Below are 19,937 nucleotides of genomic sequence, written 5' to 3' on the forward strand. Positions count from 1 at the left end.
TGGTAGCTACAAAATAGTCACAGAGATATAATGTACAGCATAGAGAATATAGTCAATAATATTATAATAACTTATGGTGCCAGGTGGGTACTAGATTTATCAGGGGATCACTTCATAAGTTATATAAATTTCTAACTACTATGGTATACACATGAAACTAATGTAATATTTAATATCAACTATAATTGAAAAATTAAAAATATGTGCAATTTACATATTGTGCAAGGCATGTTCTTGTGATCATAATTTGTATAGTGTTGAGAATATACTATATTATTAATAAATATGCTAAATTACATTGTGCTATAATAATGTAAATGTAGTAATGTAATGTAAATGTAAATGTCCATTTCCTCTGTGATGCCAATGGTATTATAGAAACAACATGAAGTTGTCCGTGGGATCAAGCTAGATAATCTTTTTTGGACATTATACTCCCTCTTCATTGCTCTTAATATCTCTTTGAAGTAACCCCATGTCCTGTTTCAGGCTCAACACCTTTCCAAAATCATACACAATGCCACCTTAACTGTACGCATTAGGCATTCCCTCTGTGCCCACTAAGAAATTACAAGAGAAGCCTATCAAGATCTCACTACTGCATGTTTTTCATACATTACAGAAGATGAGAGGAAGATACAAGTAGAGGATAAGAAACAGCGTAAAGTCTTTTTAATTACTTGGTCATGGACAGCTTCCTTATTTTTCATGCCATTTCATTCTCCAGCACTAGCTCACCTCATGGCACATCGAAAAATCAGCTGTTTTATGGTGAAGACAGAGAGTTCAAGTTTAACCATGCATTTCATAGAATGTTAACCTATAGCTGTGTAAGAGTAGCACAGTATTTAGAATTCATCAATGAGAAACCCAAACACGTATGACTGCACTAACAAAATGTGCACATTAGTAATACTTCCCAATAGGTTGTTCTGCCATATTCCTTATGAGATATATAGGCTATGCAATGAGATTAAATTTTAAAGTTATATAGAGAGAGTTAAAAATTTACTCAAGGCCATACTTTGAGTCAATGATGAAAAAATATTTATTTACTTCCAGTTCCCTTCATTGTTATTGAGTAGTTCTTCTGCCTTAAGAATACAGAGCTAAGAAACTACAGGTAGAACATAAGCAATGTTAGTATCAGTGTTATCAGTAATTAAGCTTATCGAATGCTTACTGTGTGTAAGGCACTTTAAGGGGTGAAAAGTAGAGTAAAACATATAATTATAATTTAAAATGACAAAAAATTGTTTTATAATTCTTTTTTTCTTCTTTGGTGTGGGTAGTGAGAAATCATCTCTCCCTACTTAAATTGCCAACCTTGAAAAGACAAAATTTCATATATAAATGTACTCTTTTACAGTAAGATAAATTCTCCTTGATTTCCATTGTCATATCTAAATTAAAAAGCCCTTTCTAACATAGTTAGGTCAGGTCTCACTTTTTCCTCTTATCGGATATTGCATCCAATCTGTAATGTTTCAGAGAGCAACAGCCAATTCTGGAACCATATATGCCTTCTGGAACTGTTCCTGCTAGATTATCTCAGCTATTCCACTTAAGAATGAGACAGTCTTGGCCCGTTACTGAATGAAATTCTTTGCACCTCAGATTCCCTGTCTATAAAAGGTACGTAATGAAACTTAAGTTACCAATTAAATGATACAGTACATTACTCCTTTGCCAGGCGTGAAGAACCATTGAAAGGTGTGGGATCATGCTCTCCTACAACAAGCACAGAAAAGTAACAACTGCTCAAAATAATTCTTTCATTGGTCTGCAATGAGCAGGGCCTAAAATGCATATTTTATTCCCCTCCTTGATTTAAAGCCCTAGGTCTCAAGGAGATCCCTGATAAACTATAAATATGTCATATGAAATAATATATTAAATAATTGCCATAAAAGTATATTAAGGTACCTAGCTGTGATGGGTCACAATGGAAAACATTTATTTTTGGCAGTAATAAAAAGAAGCAAAAGCAATAAAAAAAAACAAGCTACTTACTGATAATATGCAACAACATGAATAAACTTTATAAATATTATGCTGAGTGAAAGACACCAGACACCAAAATAAGTTCATATTGTATGATTCCATTTTTGAAATTCTAAAATTATATTTACAACTAAGAAGGACATGAGGAAACATTCTCTGGTGATAAAAAATTTTCTATGTCTTCAAAATGATGTGGGTTACACTAATGCATGTGCAAGTATTTTTCAAAGCTGATTTAAACAAAAGATCTAAGCATTTCACTGTATATAAATTACACTTCAGCTAGTTTATTAACTAAATGTTATTATGGTTATTTTCATTAGTTCTTATATTTTATGGATGCACGCTAAAATATCCACAGATGAAAAAGGTATATGTAATTCTTGCAGTGTATTTAAAAATGGATAAGTAGTGGTAAAAACTGGGGAGTGGGTAGGCATAAAGAAGAAACATGATTAGCCTTATGTTGAAAAATGTTGGAAGTTGGGAGACAGTGGGGAGTCTCTATTCTATTTCTGTATATTTTTGTTTTAGCTTTTATTTGTTTATTTTCAGGAAGAGGGGGAGGGAGGAAGAAAGAGGAGAGAAATCTCGCTTGGTTGCCTCTCACAAGCCCCCACTGGGGGACTGCCCGCAGCCCAGGCATGTGCCCTGACTGGGAATCGAACCCATTACCCTTTAGCAATCCACTGAGTCACACCAACTAGGGCTTTCTGTATATTTTGAACATTTTCCATAATTAAATGTTGGAAAGGCAGGGGTCCCCTGGGTTTACCTCATTATAAAAGAAAACTGAACAGAAGGGGGACATAACTTGTACAAGGTCTCAAAGCCAGACAGCGAATCAACTTTCAAGCTTAGCCTTCTTCCTCTGACCCCAACGAAGAGTGTTTTGGAAAGGCTACTTTTTAAAAGGGCCCGTCAGTAATATAAATAATTATTTAAGCATACATATACTTGCTTCCTGCCCTTTTTGGTTTCAAAGGCTTGTTTTGTAGATATGCACTGCATATTTTTCAAATTTCAGACCCAAGTAAGTGCAAGGATCAGCGAAAGCATCCCTCTCCCCGCAAAATAAACACAAAACAAAATAACAACACGGCAGACTTGTTTTCCCTTCCAGTGTTAAAATCATCCTCCCAGGCAAAGAAAGCAAAGGCATTCTGTTAGAGGGAGGAGCTTGGTTCTGCATTCTGACGCGATCCAGGAACAGCTGTTTTCCCTCCCGCTGTGAAAGAGGTGAAAATGCGCTAAGCAGTGCAATAATTGTCTTGCAGCCTGCGCTTGCACGTCTCGGCGTCTTCAGCTCCGAGCGCAACCCAGCTCAGAAGTAGGAAAGGTGACAGGTATATTTCAGAAGGGGCGGAAGATATGTAATTAAATGCGATCATTCCGGAGAAGAAAACCGCTCTGGGCTTGTCTCCATCCAGACACTTGAGTGTAGAAAGTAAATTTCACTTCGGGAACGAAAAGCCAAACGACCGCTCGGTTTCGAGGGCTGGGGAATATTTATTCCTTATCCAGAGGATGGGAGAACCTGCGCCTGGCAGCCCCTGATTGGTGGAAGAGAGAATGGTGATAGTGGGGCGGGCAGAGGGTTTGACGCGCCTCCTCCCGCCTCCTCAACCTGTAACTCTCCCCCACGAGTCTCCTCTGCACCCGCTGGTCCCTTTCCGCCCCAGGCAAGGTGAACAGCCAACAGAAATCCAGAGGGTGTTGGAGCAGAAGCACCGTCAACCTTGTATTCTAAGACCATTAATCAAATTTCACGAGGGAAACGTGCTCTCGGCGGTGCCTCTGTGAGCTCTTTCCTGACTCGCCCGCCTCCTTCAGCAGCTCCCCAAGAGGATGACTCTATCTTTGGCGGTCGATCCCTAGGGACCCACGCCCCCAAACTGGCTCTGATAAAGGGGTCCCCGTGAAACCAGAGGAAAGGCAGAGACTGGGGAGGCGGGGGGATGGGAAAGAGGGAAAGACATCCGCCCAACCCTAACCGCCCCGGGTGGTCACGAGAGTCGCGGAGACCCTGAACTTGCGGTGAGGCACGCAACAGCCCCACCTTCCCGCAGCCGCCTACCGCCGGCGGGCGCCCGGAGTCGGGGCGCAGCCTCCCCACCCCCGTCCTCCTCCGAGGGGAGCGAGGTGCGCGCGGCGCGGGAGCAGCTTGCGCGGGGCGAGGGGCGGGGAGAGGCGCTGACAAATCAGCCGCGGGGGCGGTGAGCCGAGGAGAAGCAGGAGGAAAAGGAGGAGGAGGAAGAAGATCGCGACGACCAGAAGGGAACCCGAGAAAGGGGGCGAGCGACCGAGAGCGGCGACGCGGGGTGAGGTGTGTGCTGGTTTTAAAGCAGACCCGAGGACCCGCGAGCCCTGCCTTCAGCATCCTTCGCTTTCTCCCCGCCTTCCCTTCCGAGCCCGTCTCTTTCTCTGGGGTCCTCGTGTGCTGGGGACTGGGAGTGACAGTTCGACGACAGGTTCGTGGGTTGGCTCACACGCCCCCCGCCGCTCACCCCACGGCTGTGCTGACGGCAGCCTCCTCTGGGCACCGTCCCTCTCCTGGTGCCGCCTCTGCCCTTCTTCCCTACCCTAATCAGCGCTCCTAATCCTCCCTCTTCCATTTAAATGCTACTTGGGAATTGATTAAATGTTTTTAAGGGAATAGGGGAAATCAGACATCTGAGAAGCAGAAGGACTCAGGTAAGCACCTGTGGATCTAACTGGGTAGCTTCGTAAATCCTGGGGAACACCTGGTGGAAGGGGAGCCCTTGTGGGCGCCTGGCAGGGGGGTGGTGCTGCAGCAGGGACCCGCTGTGCCAAGTCTCGCTGGGAGCTGAGTGCGCTTGAGAAGAGTAGATTGACCAGGATTTCCTCCCTCTTGTGAGATTTTCCTTCTCTCAAAACGCAGAGAGGTCAGGCTTCTCCGGGACACATTTTTCCTTCAGGAAACGCTTGGATGCTGGATGCAGCGTGAGCATCCAACTTCATTTCTCTCTTACCTCGAACCCCCAGTCCTGCCTCTCGGTTCTCTCCGTAAAGTAACCAAGCAATGTTTGGCAAATAAATAAGTGCAAGTGCACAGAGGACAAGTCAACAGGTGGTAAGGGGTTAACAGGTGCGGGCGCGGAGTGGGGAGAAGTGTCGGAGCTGGAAGAGAACGCCTCCTGGGGCCGCAGGCGCGAGTCTGGAGTCAGCCAGCGGGCGAGAACAGGCGCCTGCTCACGGCAGATAGCCCGGGGCGCGGGTGGGTGGTGGAGTGGATTAGAGCTTCAGGGAGTGGGCTCTCTGTGGGCCCGAGATACAGCCACACCCAGGATGGCAGTTCTCTTACTCCTCTCTCCAGGTGGACCTGTTAGCGCTCCTCTGGGATTCATTTTCGGAGTGTCCCTGACCCAAAGCCCCAGCTAGCTTCCTCTCTTTTCCAGGCTTGACTTCTAAACGTACTTCTAATTTATACTGTCACCGTTTGGACCCTGGGAAGTTGAAAGAGGGGTCCATCTTTTCATGCAACTCCACCTCGGAAATGCAGTAACAACAGCTGAGATGATTCATCCTAATCCATGTTTAGGCAGCTAGATTTGTACTAGCCAAGATGGATGGGGCATGCTCAGTTTTTAATGAAAAACTAAAAAAAAAAAAAAAAAAATGCTTCTGTGCCCAATGGTTGAAATAAGGGTACAGTTAAAAGAGCCACCACACTTTCTGGAGTTCTACTGATCTCTCGGGGTGCTTCTAGTTTTGTTTTATTTTACCCAAAAGTTCTCATTCGAAGTGTGTTTTGTGTCTTCCAGTGTGGTGTAAAGGAATTCATTAGCCATGGATGTGTTCATGAAAGGACTTTCAAAGGCCAAGGAGGGAGTTGTGGCTGCTGCTGAGAAAACCAAGCAGGGTGTGGCAGAAGCAGCAGGAAAGACAAAAGAAGGTGTTCTCTATGTAGGTGGGTAAGCCTCAGTGTCATCTTTTCCCCTTTTTCTTTTTTTCATTGTTGTTGAAGCACAGTTGTCTCCATTTCCCTCCCACCACTCCCCCCACCCCAGACATCCCCTCCTTCTACCCTTTATTCTACCCCCCTTTGGCTTTGTCCATGTGTCCTTTATACATGTTCCTGACAAGCATTCCCCCATTCCCCTCATTATCCCTTCCCACCTCCCCTCTGGTTACTGTCAGTTTGTTCTTAATTTCAATATCTCTGGTTATATTTTGCTTGCTTGTTTTGTTGATTAGGTTCCGCTTATAGGTGAGATCATATGGTACTTGCCTTCCACTGCCTAGTTTATTTCACTTAGCCTAATGTTCTCCAGTTCCATCCATGCTGTTGCAAAGGGTAGAAGCTTCTTCTTTCTTTCTGCTTCATAGTATCCCATCGTATAAATGTACCATAGTTTTTTGATCCACTCATTTACTGATGGGCACTTCGGCTGCTTCCAGCACTTGACTATTGTAAATCAACAAGCAACAAATGCTGGCAATGTTGTGGAGAAAAGGGAACCTTACTGCACTGTTGGTAGGAATGCAGATTGGTTGCATCCACTATGGAAAACAGTATGGAATTTCTTCGGAAAACTGAAAATGGAACTTCCTTTTGACCCAGCAATTCCACTGCTGGGATTATACACTAAGAACCCTGACACACAAATTTGAAAGAAACTATGCACCTCAATGTTCACAGCAGCACAATTTACAATACACAAGTGTCATTTTGATATTATTTGTAATTAATGAGTTAGGATGATTAATGCTCTAAATGTTGATATCTCTCTCTGGATTCATTTTTGCCTCATCACTTGTCAAAAGGATGGACTGAGTCAGAGTTATGAGTGGGTAGGTGAATGTATATATTTGAGCTAATAGTAAAAAGTGAATGTAATATTTTACTTTTCCAGATTATTGAATTTTATAATAATACCTAGGACATTTTTGTTACTTTAAAAATGTTTATGTACATAAAGGACTATTTAAAAGGATGTTTCTTTAAAAAAATCAGTCTTTTCAAAAATAATATTTTTAAAAGAATCAAAATCATTCATGGGTTTTTAGCTTCTTTTGTCATTATGAATGATTTTAGGGTATTCTTTTAAAAAAATCTAAAAGGAGACCTGAAAAACAAAGGACATAGTCTTTGTTTTATAACAAAGACTTTTATAAGTTTTTGGTGGATTCTTTGGGACCACATGGCAAGCTGGGGAATAAGAGCTCAAAAAAGTACTTAAGGGTTGCTACTAATGTCTTAGGGACATTTATATAGTTCATTTATCAAATGATACACAAAATAAATAATGAGATTGATGCTTATCATTTCTACCTTTCCTTAAATTCCCACCTTGGAGTATTCATGAAAACCCTGACTCTTTTCTTATCTTAAACCATATATTGTTAGCTTGGGCGTTATTTTACAAACTTCAGATTCTTTGGGGGAAGGAATAGACACACACGTATATACACACACTCATCCACAGGGACAAACACACCCATGTATGCACATTCCCATTCCATCTGTCCTCTTTGCCCTCTGCTCCTCTGAGCTCTTCCACACTCTTGGGTGGCCCCTGTAGCAGCAGTAGCCACAGAATGAGCAGACAGGTGGAGGATGAGCATATCGAGTGGTCTAGGGTACCACACCTGTGTCTGTGTGGTGAAAGACAGCTACTCTGTCTCTCCAACATAGATGAGTTGGAGGATAGTTATTCTTAGAATGGTTTTTATGAATGCTTCTCTCTTTCTGGTCACTATTCATAGACTCTTTCCTATTGGTTGATCTTAATACAAATCTTCAGTTTAATTGCTTTCTTGATCCTAAAACATTTTCAGAAAATCATTGAATTAAAATGTTACAAGAGAAAAATTGGTAAGTTAATTTCAAGTTCTTTTTTGAAGTGTAAATTACATCTTTAGATGGAATTTGGACTACTGACTCAGTGACATGCAGATAATTAATATCTTTATATTTGTCCACAGAATCAGTGACATGCATATAATTAAAATATTTTTATATTTGTCCTCATTTTCTCAAGTTGTACATGTATGTGCTTAGATATGTTCTTTGATTTCAGTTACTTTTAAACTTAATGACTTTAAAGATTTTTTAAAAGATTTTATTTATTTTTAGAGAGATAAGAAAGGAGGGAAAAAGAGAGAAACATCAATGAGTGGTTGCCTGTTGTGTGCCCCCAACTGGGAAACTGATCCACAACCCAGGCATGTGCCCTGACTGGGAAGCAAACTGGGGACCCTTTGGTTCTCAGGCCAGTGCTCAATCCACTGAGGCACACCAGCCAGGGCTAAAGATCTTTTTATAACATCCACTTAATTAGTTTGTAATGAGTCCAGAAACTATTGAAAATTAAATTAATACAATTGCTGTTTTCCAGGTAACAAACAAGTTTTTCTTACCTGTAAAATTTTTCATTTGTTTTTATTGTTAACTGTGAGTTTGAACAAGTAAAATTTTATTTTCAGAGGTGAATTCTGTTATTCTCTTTGGCATTATTTTATAAAGTTGTGATTTATTTATGTGTTACATTTAAAAAATAATCTTTAATGTCTATTATGGTATTTGATATATAGTAAGTTCTATAAATTATTTATTAGTTTTATACTAACATCTAGTTAAAAGTTGAACCCAAACACAGGATTTTGGATGAGAAGGGACCATAAGAAGATACAATAGCATAGTATAGTTGTTGAGAAACTTTCTGTAAAGATCTAGATAATAAATATTTAGGCTATAATATCTCTGTCTCAACCGCTTAACTCTGCTATTGTAGTGTGAATGAAGCCATAGATAATAATCAGTGTGTCTGTGTTCCAATAAAACTATTCTTACCAAAACCAGTGGTGAGTTAATATAGTTTGTTGGCTGTAACTTTCTGACTCTGGGTAAAGTAAAAGAACATAAATTTTACATTAGACAAACCTAAATTCTAGTCCAGGCTGCATCACGTATTGCCTCTAGGATACTGGGGAAGTTACTTAACCTTTCTGACTACTATGTCCCTCATTTGTAAAAATACAATTTAGACAAATGTAACTACCTTGCAGAGTTTTTGTGAGAATATCATGATAAAAAGAGAACATATGAGTTACATAGCATACTTTTAAAAAATTAAGTGTTTTATTATTTGGAGCAGTTTCAGGTTCACAGAAAAATTGAAAGAAAGAGGTTTCCTATGCAATCCCAAACCCCACAGATTCATAGCCTCCCACATTATCAACGCCCCTCACCAGAGGGGTACATTTGTTCTCATTGATAAACCTACACTGACTCACCATTATCACCATTATGAACCCTTAGTTTACCTTAGGGTTCATTCTTGATGTTGGACATTACATAGGCTTGGACAAGTGTATAATGACAGCTATTTATCATTCAAGTATCATACAGTAGTTTTGGTGCCCTAAAAATCCTCTGTGCTCTATTTATCCCCTCCCCCAGCCCTAAGCAACCACTAACATTTTTTACTGTCTTCAGGCTTTTGCCTTTTCTAGAAGGTCATATATTTGAAATCATATAGTATGTAACCCATTGAAAGTGACTTGTTTCACTCAGTAATATGCATTTAAGTTTCTTCCATGTCTTTGCATGGCTCATCAGTTCATTTCTTTCCAGCGCTGAATAATATTCTGTTGTCTGAATGTACAATTTATTTGTTCACCTCCTGAAAAATGTCTTGGTTGCTTCAAATTTTGGCACTTATGAATAAGGCTGCTATAAACATCCATGTGCAGGTTTTTGAGTAGACATACGTTTTCAGTTCCTTTGGCTAAATACTAAGGAGTACAACTGCAGGCGAAAGAGAATGTGCTTAGATTTGTAAGGAGCCTTCGAACTCCAGAGGGGCTGTGCCATTGTGCATTTCCTGTAGCAGTGAATGAGTGCTCCTGTTGCTTCACATACCCTCCAGTGTTGAGTGTTTGGTTTTAGCCACTTTAATAAGTACATAGTGGTAACTCATGGCTGTTTCACTTTGTATTTCACTGATAAAAATATGATGTGGAGCCTTCTCGTACACTTATTTACCATCTGCTGTCCTTTTTGGTGAAGTGTCTATTCAGGTCTTTTGCCATTTTTTAATTGGGTTGATTATTAATTATTTATTTACTTTTTAGTGTTGAGTTTTAAGTGTACTTTGCATATTTTGAATAACAACCCTTTTTCAGATGTATCATTTTTTGAACATTTTCCTGTACACTGTTGGTTGTTTTCTCATTCTCTTGACATGTCTTTCCCAGGGCATAATTTTAATGAAGTCCAGTTAATTGATTCTTTCATTCCTGGGTCATGTCTTTGGTTTTGTATCTAAAAAGTCATTGCCATACCCAAGGTTATGGAAGTTTTTTCCTATGTTATATTGTAGGAGTTTTATATTTTTGCATCTTACATTTAGGGCTCTAATATCTTTTGAATTTTTTTTGTATGTGTAAACGGTGTAAACTTGGTGTCTAGATTCTTTTTGTTCTGTTTTGGTTTTTTGCACATAGATTTCTAGTTGTTCCAGTACCATGTTTGGAAGGACTATCTTTGCTCTATTGCATTACCTTTGCTCCTTTGTCAAAAAGCACTTGACTATGTTTATGTGGTCATATTTTGGGGCTGTCAGTTCCATTGATCTATTTGACTGTTCTTTTGCCAATGCTACACTCTAGCTTTATAGTAAGTCTGGAAGTCAGATAGTGCCAGTCCTCTAACTTGTTCTCCTTCAGCAGGGTGTTGGGTGTTTTGGGCCTTTTGCCTCTCCACATAAACTTTAGAATCTGTTTGTCAATATCCACAAAATAACTTGTTGGGATTTTGATTGGGACAGAATATAGATCAAATTGGAAAGTACGACATCTTGACAATATTGAGTCTTCCTAGTGATGACCACAGAATAGCTTTGTATTTATTTATTTCTTTGATTTTGTTCATCAGAGCTTAGTAGATCTTATATATATATTCTGTTAAGTTAATACTCAAGAACTTCATTTTTTTGGTTCTAATGTAAATGGAATTGCATTTTTAATTTCAAATTTCTCTTGTTCATTCCTATTACATAGGAAAGTAATTGACTTTGGTTTATTAACCCTGTATCCTGCAATATTACTGCAACACTTACTAGTTCCAGGAGGTTTTTATTATTATTGTTATTGTTATTATTATTTCAGAGTTTATATATAGATTATCATGTTATCTGCATATACAGTTTTTTTCTTTTTTTCCCAATATGTATACTTTTTACTTTTTTCTTGTCTTATTGCATTAGCCTCATCCTTCAGTGTGACGTTGAAAAGGATTGGTGAGAGAGGGGTATCCTTGCCTTGTTCCTGGTCTTAGGAAACCTTCTAGTGTCTCACCAGGAATTATGTTAGCTGTAGTTTTTTTTTTGTATATAGTTTTTTGAAAATATTTTTTAAGTGTGATTATTTTTTTAAGATTTTATTTATTTATTTTTAGAGAGAGAAGGGAGGGAGATAGAGAGAGAGAAAATCAATGTGTGGTTGCTGGGGGTCATGGCCTGCAGCCCAGGCATGTACCCTGACTGGGAATCGAACCTGTGACACTTTGGTTCGCAGCCTGCGCTTAATCCACTGAGCTACGCCAGCCAGGGCTCTGTATATAGTTTTTTTTTTTTTTAAGATTTTATTTATTTATTTTTAGAGAGGGAAGGGAGGGAGGGAGAGAGAGACAGGGAGAGGCATCAATGTGCGGTTGCTGGGGGTTATGGCCTGCAACCCAGGAATGTACCCTGGCTGGGAATCGAACCTGGGACACTTTGGTTCCTAGCCCGTGCTCAATCCACTGAGCTACGCCAGCCAGGGTTTATAGTTTTTATCAAGTTGAAGAAGTTACCCTCTATTTCTAGTTTACTGGGAATTTTTTATTATGTTGTCATATTTTTCATGAATTTTGAATTTTTTCAAATATTTTTTCTATATCTATTGATATCACCACATGATTTATCTTTTTAGCCTGTGGATGTGATGGATTACATGTTTTAATTTTCAAATATTGAACCAGTCTTGCATACCTGGAATTAATCCCACTAAGTCATGGTGTTTAATCCTTTTTGTACATTGTTGCATTTGATTCACTAATATCTTCTTGAGGATTTTTGTGAAACATACTTTATATATAGAAGCCATAGTTATAATCAAATAAATTCTCCAACAGAATAATTACTTAGCATATTTTATTTTATATTTTCATCCATTATTTTTAAAACCTACTATAACCAGTTTGAAAAATTATAAGTGACTAAAGAAAATTTTCTAATTTCACTATGGCTGAACAAGTTTGCCTGTTTTCATAAACTTCATAAGAAAATAAACCTTTTCTTTTATAGCATTATACTTTTGAAAACTATCTTTTGACTAATTGAAGAACTATTATAAGAATCAGTGTTGTTTTTTATGATTTTTCTCCTTTTGTGATATATACAAGTTTTCAGTCTATAGACTTCAATTTAATGGACAGATACCCTCAATCAAATGGCTGAGAAATTATAAATTGAGAGTCAAATTCAAAAGCAGATGGTCTTTATATAATGATAAGTATAACAGTAAAGGAAGAAAATAATCCTCAAAAGTCTTCTAATGCCACTTTGCTTACTAAACAGTAGTGGCTATGAGTATGGATTGATATCAACCTCTCACAATATGCTTCTCCTGTACAAAGGTTAAAAAGTCAACATGACATGAATGACAGTATAGCTGAGTTCTTAAAACTACCAGGTGTTATTTCCAACTATTTCACTGTGCAGTTTTGTGAAGTCATGAGGGAGAATAGGATACATGTAGGCCATGGCAACAGGGAGTATTAGTTCCGGTGTGTCTTTAGCTTTCATATCTTTCTATTCACATAGCCACTTGGCACAGATTTTGTGACAATATATTTTTAATTACAAGTTACTCATCAGTTAAAGTATAATCATTAATTAAATAAGAATAAATAATTAGCAGCAAACAACAAGTGATTTGTTTGACAAGAAGCAATCTTATTAAGACTCATTTATCGCTTTTTCATTTCTGATTATTTTTTTCACTTGATCCCTTTATTTTTATTGTATTTTTCCATTACCATTTATTCCCCTTATACCCCCTCCCCCAGCAATCATCACACAGTTGTCCATGTCCATGAGTCCTGTTTGTTCAGTCCCTTCGCCCTAACTCCAACCCCCCAGAGTTGTCAGCCTGCTGTCTATGAGTCTGTCTCTATTTTGCTTGTTCATTTTGTTCATTAGATTTCACATATGAGTAAAATCACATCATATTTGTCTTTCTCTGACTGGCTTATTTTAGTTAGCATAATGATCTCAGGTCCATCCATGCTTTCACAAAGGTTAAAATTTTCTTCTTTTTAATAGCTGAGCAGTATTCCATGGTGTAAATGTTCCATAGTTGTTTTATCCACTCATCTATTGATGGCCACTTGGGCTGCTTGCATATCTTAGCAATTGTAAATGACACTGCAATAAGCATAGGGGTGCTTATGTTCCTTAGATTTAGTGTTCTAGGTTTTTCTGAATAAACTCCCAGAAGAGGGATTGCTGTCATAAGGAAGTTCCCTTTTTAATTTTTTGAGGTATCTCCATACTGCTTTCCACAGTGGCTGCACCAGTCTGCATTCCCATCAAAAGTGCAAAAGGGCACCCCTTTCTCCACATCTTCACCAGCACTTGTTTGTTGATTTGTTGATGATGGCTACTCTGACCAGTGTGAGGTTAATATCTCAGTGTGGTTCTAATTTGCATTTCTCTGATGATTAGTGGTGTTATGCATCTTTTCATATGTCCATTGGCCATCTGTATGTCCTCTTTGTAAAAGTGCCTATACCGATCCTTTGCCCATTTTTTTTATTGGATTGTATGTTTTTTTGGTGTTGAGCTTTATAAGTTCTTTATAAATTTGGGATATTAACCCTTTATCAGATATATCAGTAAATTTCTCCCATTCAGTGGGTTGTCTTTTTATTTTGTTGATGCTTTCCTTTGGTGTGCAAAATCTTTTTAGTTTGATGTAGTCCCATTTGTTTATTTTTTTTCTTTTGTTTCCCTTGCCTGAGGAAATATATCAGAAAAAAATGTTGCTACTTGCCTTGTCCAAGATTTTACTGCATATGTTTTATTCCAAGAAATTTATGGCTTGAGTCTAATATTTAAGTTTTTAATACACTTTGAATTTAGTCTTATGTGTGGCATAAGGAAGTGGTCTGGTTTCATTTTTCCACATTTATCTCCCCAACACCATTTATTGAATAAACATCTTTAGCCCATGGTATGCACTTGCGTCCTCTGTCAAATATTAATTGATTATAAAGGTGTGGGTTTATTTCAGAGCTCTCTATTCTGTTCCCTTGATCTATGTGTCTCTTTTTATGTTATCACCAGGCTGTTTTGATCAATATGGCCTTATAGTATAGTTTGATATCAGGTAGTGTGATTCCTCCAACTTTGTTCTTTCTCAATCAAGATCACTGTTGCTACTGAGGGCCTTTTGTGGTTCCATGTAAAGTTTTGAAATAAATGTCCTAGTTCTGTGAAATATGTTTGGTATTTTGATAGGAATTGCATTGAACTTGTAGATTCCTTTGGGTACTATGGACATTTTAATGTTCTTAATTCTTCCTATCCATGAACACAATATGTGCTTCCGCTTATTCAGTCTTCTTCAATTTCTTTCTTCCGTGTCATACTATTTTCTGAGTACAGGTCTTTTATGCCCTTGGTTAGGTTTATTCCTAGGTATTTTACTCTTTTTGAAGCAATTGTGAATAGGATTGTTTTCTTAATTTTCCTTTCTGATAGTCCATTATTGGCATATTAAAATGCAACTGACTTCTGGATATTAATTTTGTATCCTGCTACTTTACTGAATTCACTTATTAGTTCTAGTAGTTTCTCAGTAGGATTTTTAGGGTTCTCTATGTACAGTGTCATGTCATCTGCAGTAAGACAGTTTTACTTCCTCCTTTCCAATTTGGATGCCTTTTATTTCTTCTTCTTGTCTTCATATGGCTAGGATTTCCAGTACCATGTTGAATAAGAGAGGTGAAAGCAGACCATATCTGTAGATGCAAAAAAAAAGCACTTGATAAAATCCAGAACCTATTTATGATAAAAACTCTCAGAAAAGTGGAAATAGAGGGCACATAGCTAAACATAATAAAGATCATATATGACAGACCCACTGCCATCATCATTCTCAATGGGCAAAACTACAAGCTTTCCCCTTAAGATTGGGGACAAGACAATGATATCCTCTTTCACCTCTCTTATTCATTGTTTATCTTTAATTGAGGATTCATTCCATGATATAGTCAAAGGTCAGTCCTCAGGTATACTGAGGAAGCAAGGAAAGACTACAGACCAAGTGTTACATGTTTCTTTCTGCTAATCATTTAGTCATTTTTAAAAATATGAATTACAAGAGGTGATGGGTGGATAGTGATAAGAAATAATCTCTCAAATGCAGACAGTTTTCACTTAACATAACATAGTTCCAGGATACACAAATTCAGTCACCACAGTTCATTAAAAACACCAGTCCCTAACAACACAGTTCAAATTTCTGTTACCACAACACATGAACTATGAGCAATTGCATAAAGTACAAACTGCTCTTAGCTCTTCAGCCTGCAGATTACTATATAAATAACAGAAACACATTATGATACATGACCAGATCCCATGGCTTCTTTCAAAGTCTGGTGGTGATTGATCACTGAACATCTGTTCAGTTCATATAGACAGCAAAGCCCATTGTTATTGCTCCTCCCAGTGAAAAAAATCATGGGGTATTTTGCAAAAATACATAATCAAGACAGGAAATTGGGACAAAATGATGGTAGTGCAGCAAAGAAATAAAGTGAAAATATTGGAAGGGAATTTGATTCAAGCATACATTTATTTATGGATGAAATAGTCCACTGTAGGAATATTGACAGTGCTAGAATTCACGACACTCTAGATGTGCAGCCAGAGAAACTTATTGAAGGTGACGGTAGCAACACGCACATAAAAATGGCTGTGAGGCCTGTGGTGATGTTGCATCAGAGGAAGTGGTTCCACTGAAACATCTCATCTTAAAAGAATAGTCAGAGATGACACTAAATATACAAAGAGTAACATTTTGAAAACTGATTCAAGTTTACAAATTTACAAGTTGTCTAAGGCCTAGAAAAGATGTTTGCTCCATATAAGAAGTTATACACTTACAAATAAGAAGAATAAGACAAGCAGAGTTTAAACTACTTAAGTTTTTCACAAAGAAATAAAACACTTGAAATTTTAATGTATTAAATTATAGTATACTAGGAGAGGGTTTTTTTGAAAATTTTTTGTTTTGTTCCATTACTGTTTAATACCCTTATAACCTCTTCCCTCACCTTCTCATTCACCACACTGTTGCCCATGTCTGTGACTCCTTTTTCCTTTTTGCTAAATCCCTCCACCCCTTCACCTCCCCCAACCTTAGCTGTCATCCTGATCTCCATCTGAGTCTGTCTCTGTTTCACCTGTTCAGTTTGTTCATTAGATTCTACATATGAGTGAGATCACATGATATTTGTCTTTCTCTGACTAGTTTATTTTATTTAGCATAATGTTCTCCAGGTCCATCCATACTGCCACAAAGGGTAAAATTTTCTTCTTTTTATGGCCAAGTAGTATTCCATGGTGTAAATATCTCATAGTTGTTTTACCCACTCATCTACTGATGGACACTTAGGCTGCCTGTGTATCTCAGTGATTTTGAATAATACTACAATAAATATAGGAGTTCTCATGTTCTTTCGAATTAGTGTTTTGGGTTCCATTAGACATAGTCCAAGAAGTGGTATTGCTGGGTCAAAAGGCAGATCCCTTTTTAATTTTTTAGGTACTTCCATACTGCTTTCCACAGTGGCTGTACCAATCTGCATTCCCACCAACAGTGAAAAAGGGTTCTCCTTTCTCTACATCCTCGCCAGCACTTATTGTTTGTTGATTTATTGATAAAGACATTCTGAGAGGTGCAAGATGGTATCTCATTGTGGTTTTATTTTACATTTCTCTGATAATTAGTGAAGTTGAGCATCTTTTCATATGTCTATTGGCCACGTGTATATCCTCTTAGAGTTTTTTAATTTTTTGGCAAAAAAAGTTCAAGGTTATGGAACAATTGTAATCCTTACCATTGTATAATTGTAATTTTTTTCATTTATTGTGAAGATCACATTCCACAACTTCACCTCAGCTGATAACACACACACGACATTTTATACACACACACACACACACACACACACACATATATGGCACCTATCCTGTATTCTTTAATATATTTAATACCTGCACAGTTTTATTTATATGAATTTATGCCTTGGTGATTTTTATTTGTTTTAAACTGAAAATTGATTTACAAATATTGTATGTAAAGAATAACAGTTTTATTTAAAAGTATTTACTATGTACTAAATACTGTTTTAAGATATTTATGTATTTCCTTTGACCTTCATGTTGACCAAATGATGTATATTTGATGTGGTGAAGTGAATATTTAAACACAGAAAATATGAATCCAGGGCTTATGTTCTTAAGTTCAAAACTATAGGGGTTTTTTTTGTTGTTGTTTGAGAATTGTATGAGTTTACTTGGGCCAAAATTGAAGATATAGGCTAGGAAGCAAGATCGCAAATGCTCATTTATGTTTTATTTTCTTTTTTCTTTTTTCAAAAAATGTATTTATTTCTTTTGTTGTTGTTTAAGTACAGTTGTCTCCAGTTTCCTGCCACCACTTTCCCTGTACCACCCACCTCCACCTTCCACCCTCAATCCTAACCCCCTTGGTCTTTGTCCATGGGTTCCTTATATATGTTCTTTGGCAACCCTTCCCCATCTTTCCCCTGTTATCCCCCTCCCCCTTCCACTCTGGTTAATGTCAGTTTGTTCTTTATTTCAATGTCTCTGTTTATGTTTTGCTTACTCTTTTGTTTTGTTGATTAGGTTCCTGTTAAAGGTGAGATCATATGGTATTTGTCTTTTGCTGCCTGGCTTATGTCACTTAGCATAATGCTGTCCAGTTCCATCCTTGCAAAGGGTAGGAGCTCCTTCTTCCTTTCTGCTGCATAGTATTCCATTATGTAAATGTACCACAGTTTTTTAATCCACTCATGATGTTTTGTTTTTATTGGAGATTTTAAATATTCACAAGTTGGAAGTTCTTAAATATATTCAAATAATTTTGTTAAATATAGAAGCTTTTCTTGATGATTTTGTAAAGTATAAATTTCAATATAATGCACACAAATCTCACTTAATATCATATTTATTTATTTTTATAAATATAGTGAAAGAACATTTTCAGTATGATTCTTCATATTTATTTAGACCATCTTATTGATCATTGTATTATTTAAATTGTATTCTAAATTATAAGTAAATTTCGAACTAGAAACTGCCTCAGACCAGTGTTTTCCAGATTGGATCTACAAATTACCTGATGTAGATTATGAGAGTCATTGCATAAGGCAAATATCTGTGCCTGTTATTTAGTGAATGATTGAGACTCCAGCTCAAGAGTCAACAATGTTACCTCAGTTCCACCCAGTTAATTCTGCTGTGCTCTCCAGTTTATGAACCAGCTTCTTACACATTATTTAATTGACCTTACCTAGGAATTATGTTGATAGGGAAACCAAAGCTCTCTTATATTTTTTTTTCTTTTCATTTAAAGTGTATTTACAGTTATTTCTAGCATACTTAGTAAGGCTTTGCAATGGAGTGCATTTTTAAACTGCAGATTGGTAACAATCTTAATATCCAAATATAGGTTTAAATCATTTCACAAATATTGTTTTCATTTCTTTATAGTCTCCTGTGTCTGATAGGATTATATTGTTTGACTTATAGTGTAGTTCTCAAGTGAATCTGCAATTCCTTGTTATTTTTCTCCAAAAATATTTTATTAAAATATTGGCATGAATTGCACTTGAAAACTCTAACATTAGAAAGCTTATAAATAAAATTGTTAACAAACTTAGTTTTAATGACAAATATTAATAAATTATTTGTATAAAAGCTGGTCAAAATTTGGGGCAAGTTCTTATTTTTCCCCATCTTGAAACTAGTGTTAGTAATACTTGAATGATAAAATAATCTATTCCTTCTCAAGGTTCACCGGCTCAGTGGAATGAGTTATATTTAAAATGACATATTAGCAATGTAAGTCCAGTTTGAGATTTATGTTTTGAATTTTTTTTAATAGGCTCCAAAACCAAGGAAGGAGTGGTTCATGGTGTGACAACAGGTAAGCTCCATGGGCTTATACCCAGGGGTGATGGGGCAGTGCCCTGTGAGCTGCGGGGACCCTGTGCCAGTCATTCAGGATGTAGTTTTGAACCACCCCTGCACCTGTAGAGGAGCAGTCTAAGGAAAATCAGCTCTGTGTAATCTTAATTCTTTATTAAATATGTTTAAACAGACAAATATTTATTGTGAACAAATCAAACAATATATTTAACTGTCAAGAATGATGTCTCTGAAATGACCAGCTATGTTTACTTTACAAAGTAGTATAGAAATGGAATACTCTGACATAGGCTAGGAATTTTCTACCTACAAAATCCAAGGAAAATAAATTCTTCCACTTAGGTAACCTCAAGATAAAATCCAGAAAATTCTACCAAAACCCCATCTTTCTTTTTTTTTTTTTTATCTCAGGACATTATTATTTCAGTTGTCAACTTCAAGTATCACATTATAGGAAAATATGATAGTGTAGTTAGTCTGGACTTACTGAATAATGTCTTTGAAATTGCTGTAAAGATCAAAAAAGTAAATTATATCAGTTTACTCCTTTTCCCCTAATAAATGTATGGTGTAAATAAATTCCTACTATTGGAGATTTTCTGAAGGCTTTGATTCTTATAAAAAGAAATTTACTATGAGTAATGAATACACTTAATTTTCAACATGTTCTAATTTAAA

General features: G+C 37.2%; 1 protein-coding gene across 6 annotated transcripts in view; it reads left to right on the forward strand.

The window, feature by feature from the left end:
* Positions 1–3,223: 3,223 nt before the first annotated feature.
* The window catches only part of SNCA (synuclein alpha), a 119,820-nt gene continuing 103,106 nt past the window's right edge, over positions 3,224–19,937 (forward strand). Inside the window, exons 1-3 of one of the 6 annotated variants that reach the window (XM_036026473.1) lie at positions 3,224–3,343; positions 5,790–5,935; positions 19,216–19,257. In XM_036026473.1, the coding sequence (XP_035882366.1) occupies positions 5,815–5,935; positions 19,216–19,257 (163 nt within the window). In that variant the 5' untranslated portion in view covers positions 3,224–3,343; positions 5,790–5,814. Of the gene's footprint in view, positions 3,344–3,735; positions 3,804–4,130; positions 4,699–5,789; positions 5,936–19,215; positions 19,258–19,937 lie in introns of those variants that run through there. The other 5 variants (XM_036026461.1, XM_028506427.2, XM_028506428.2 and 2 more) reach the window with 5 other exon arrangements.

Source organism: Phyllostomus discolor, chromosome 1, assembly GCF_004126475.2.
Source record: "Phyllostomus discolor isolate MPI-MPIP mPhyDis1 chromosome 1, mPhyDis1.pri.v3, whole genome shotgun sequence".
NCBI lineage: Eukaryota > Metazoa > Chordata > Mammalia > Chiroptera > Phyllostomidae > Phyllostomus > Phyllostomus discolor.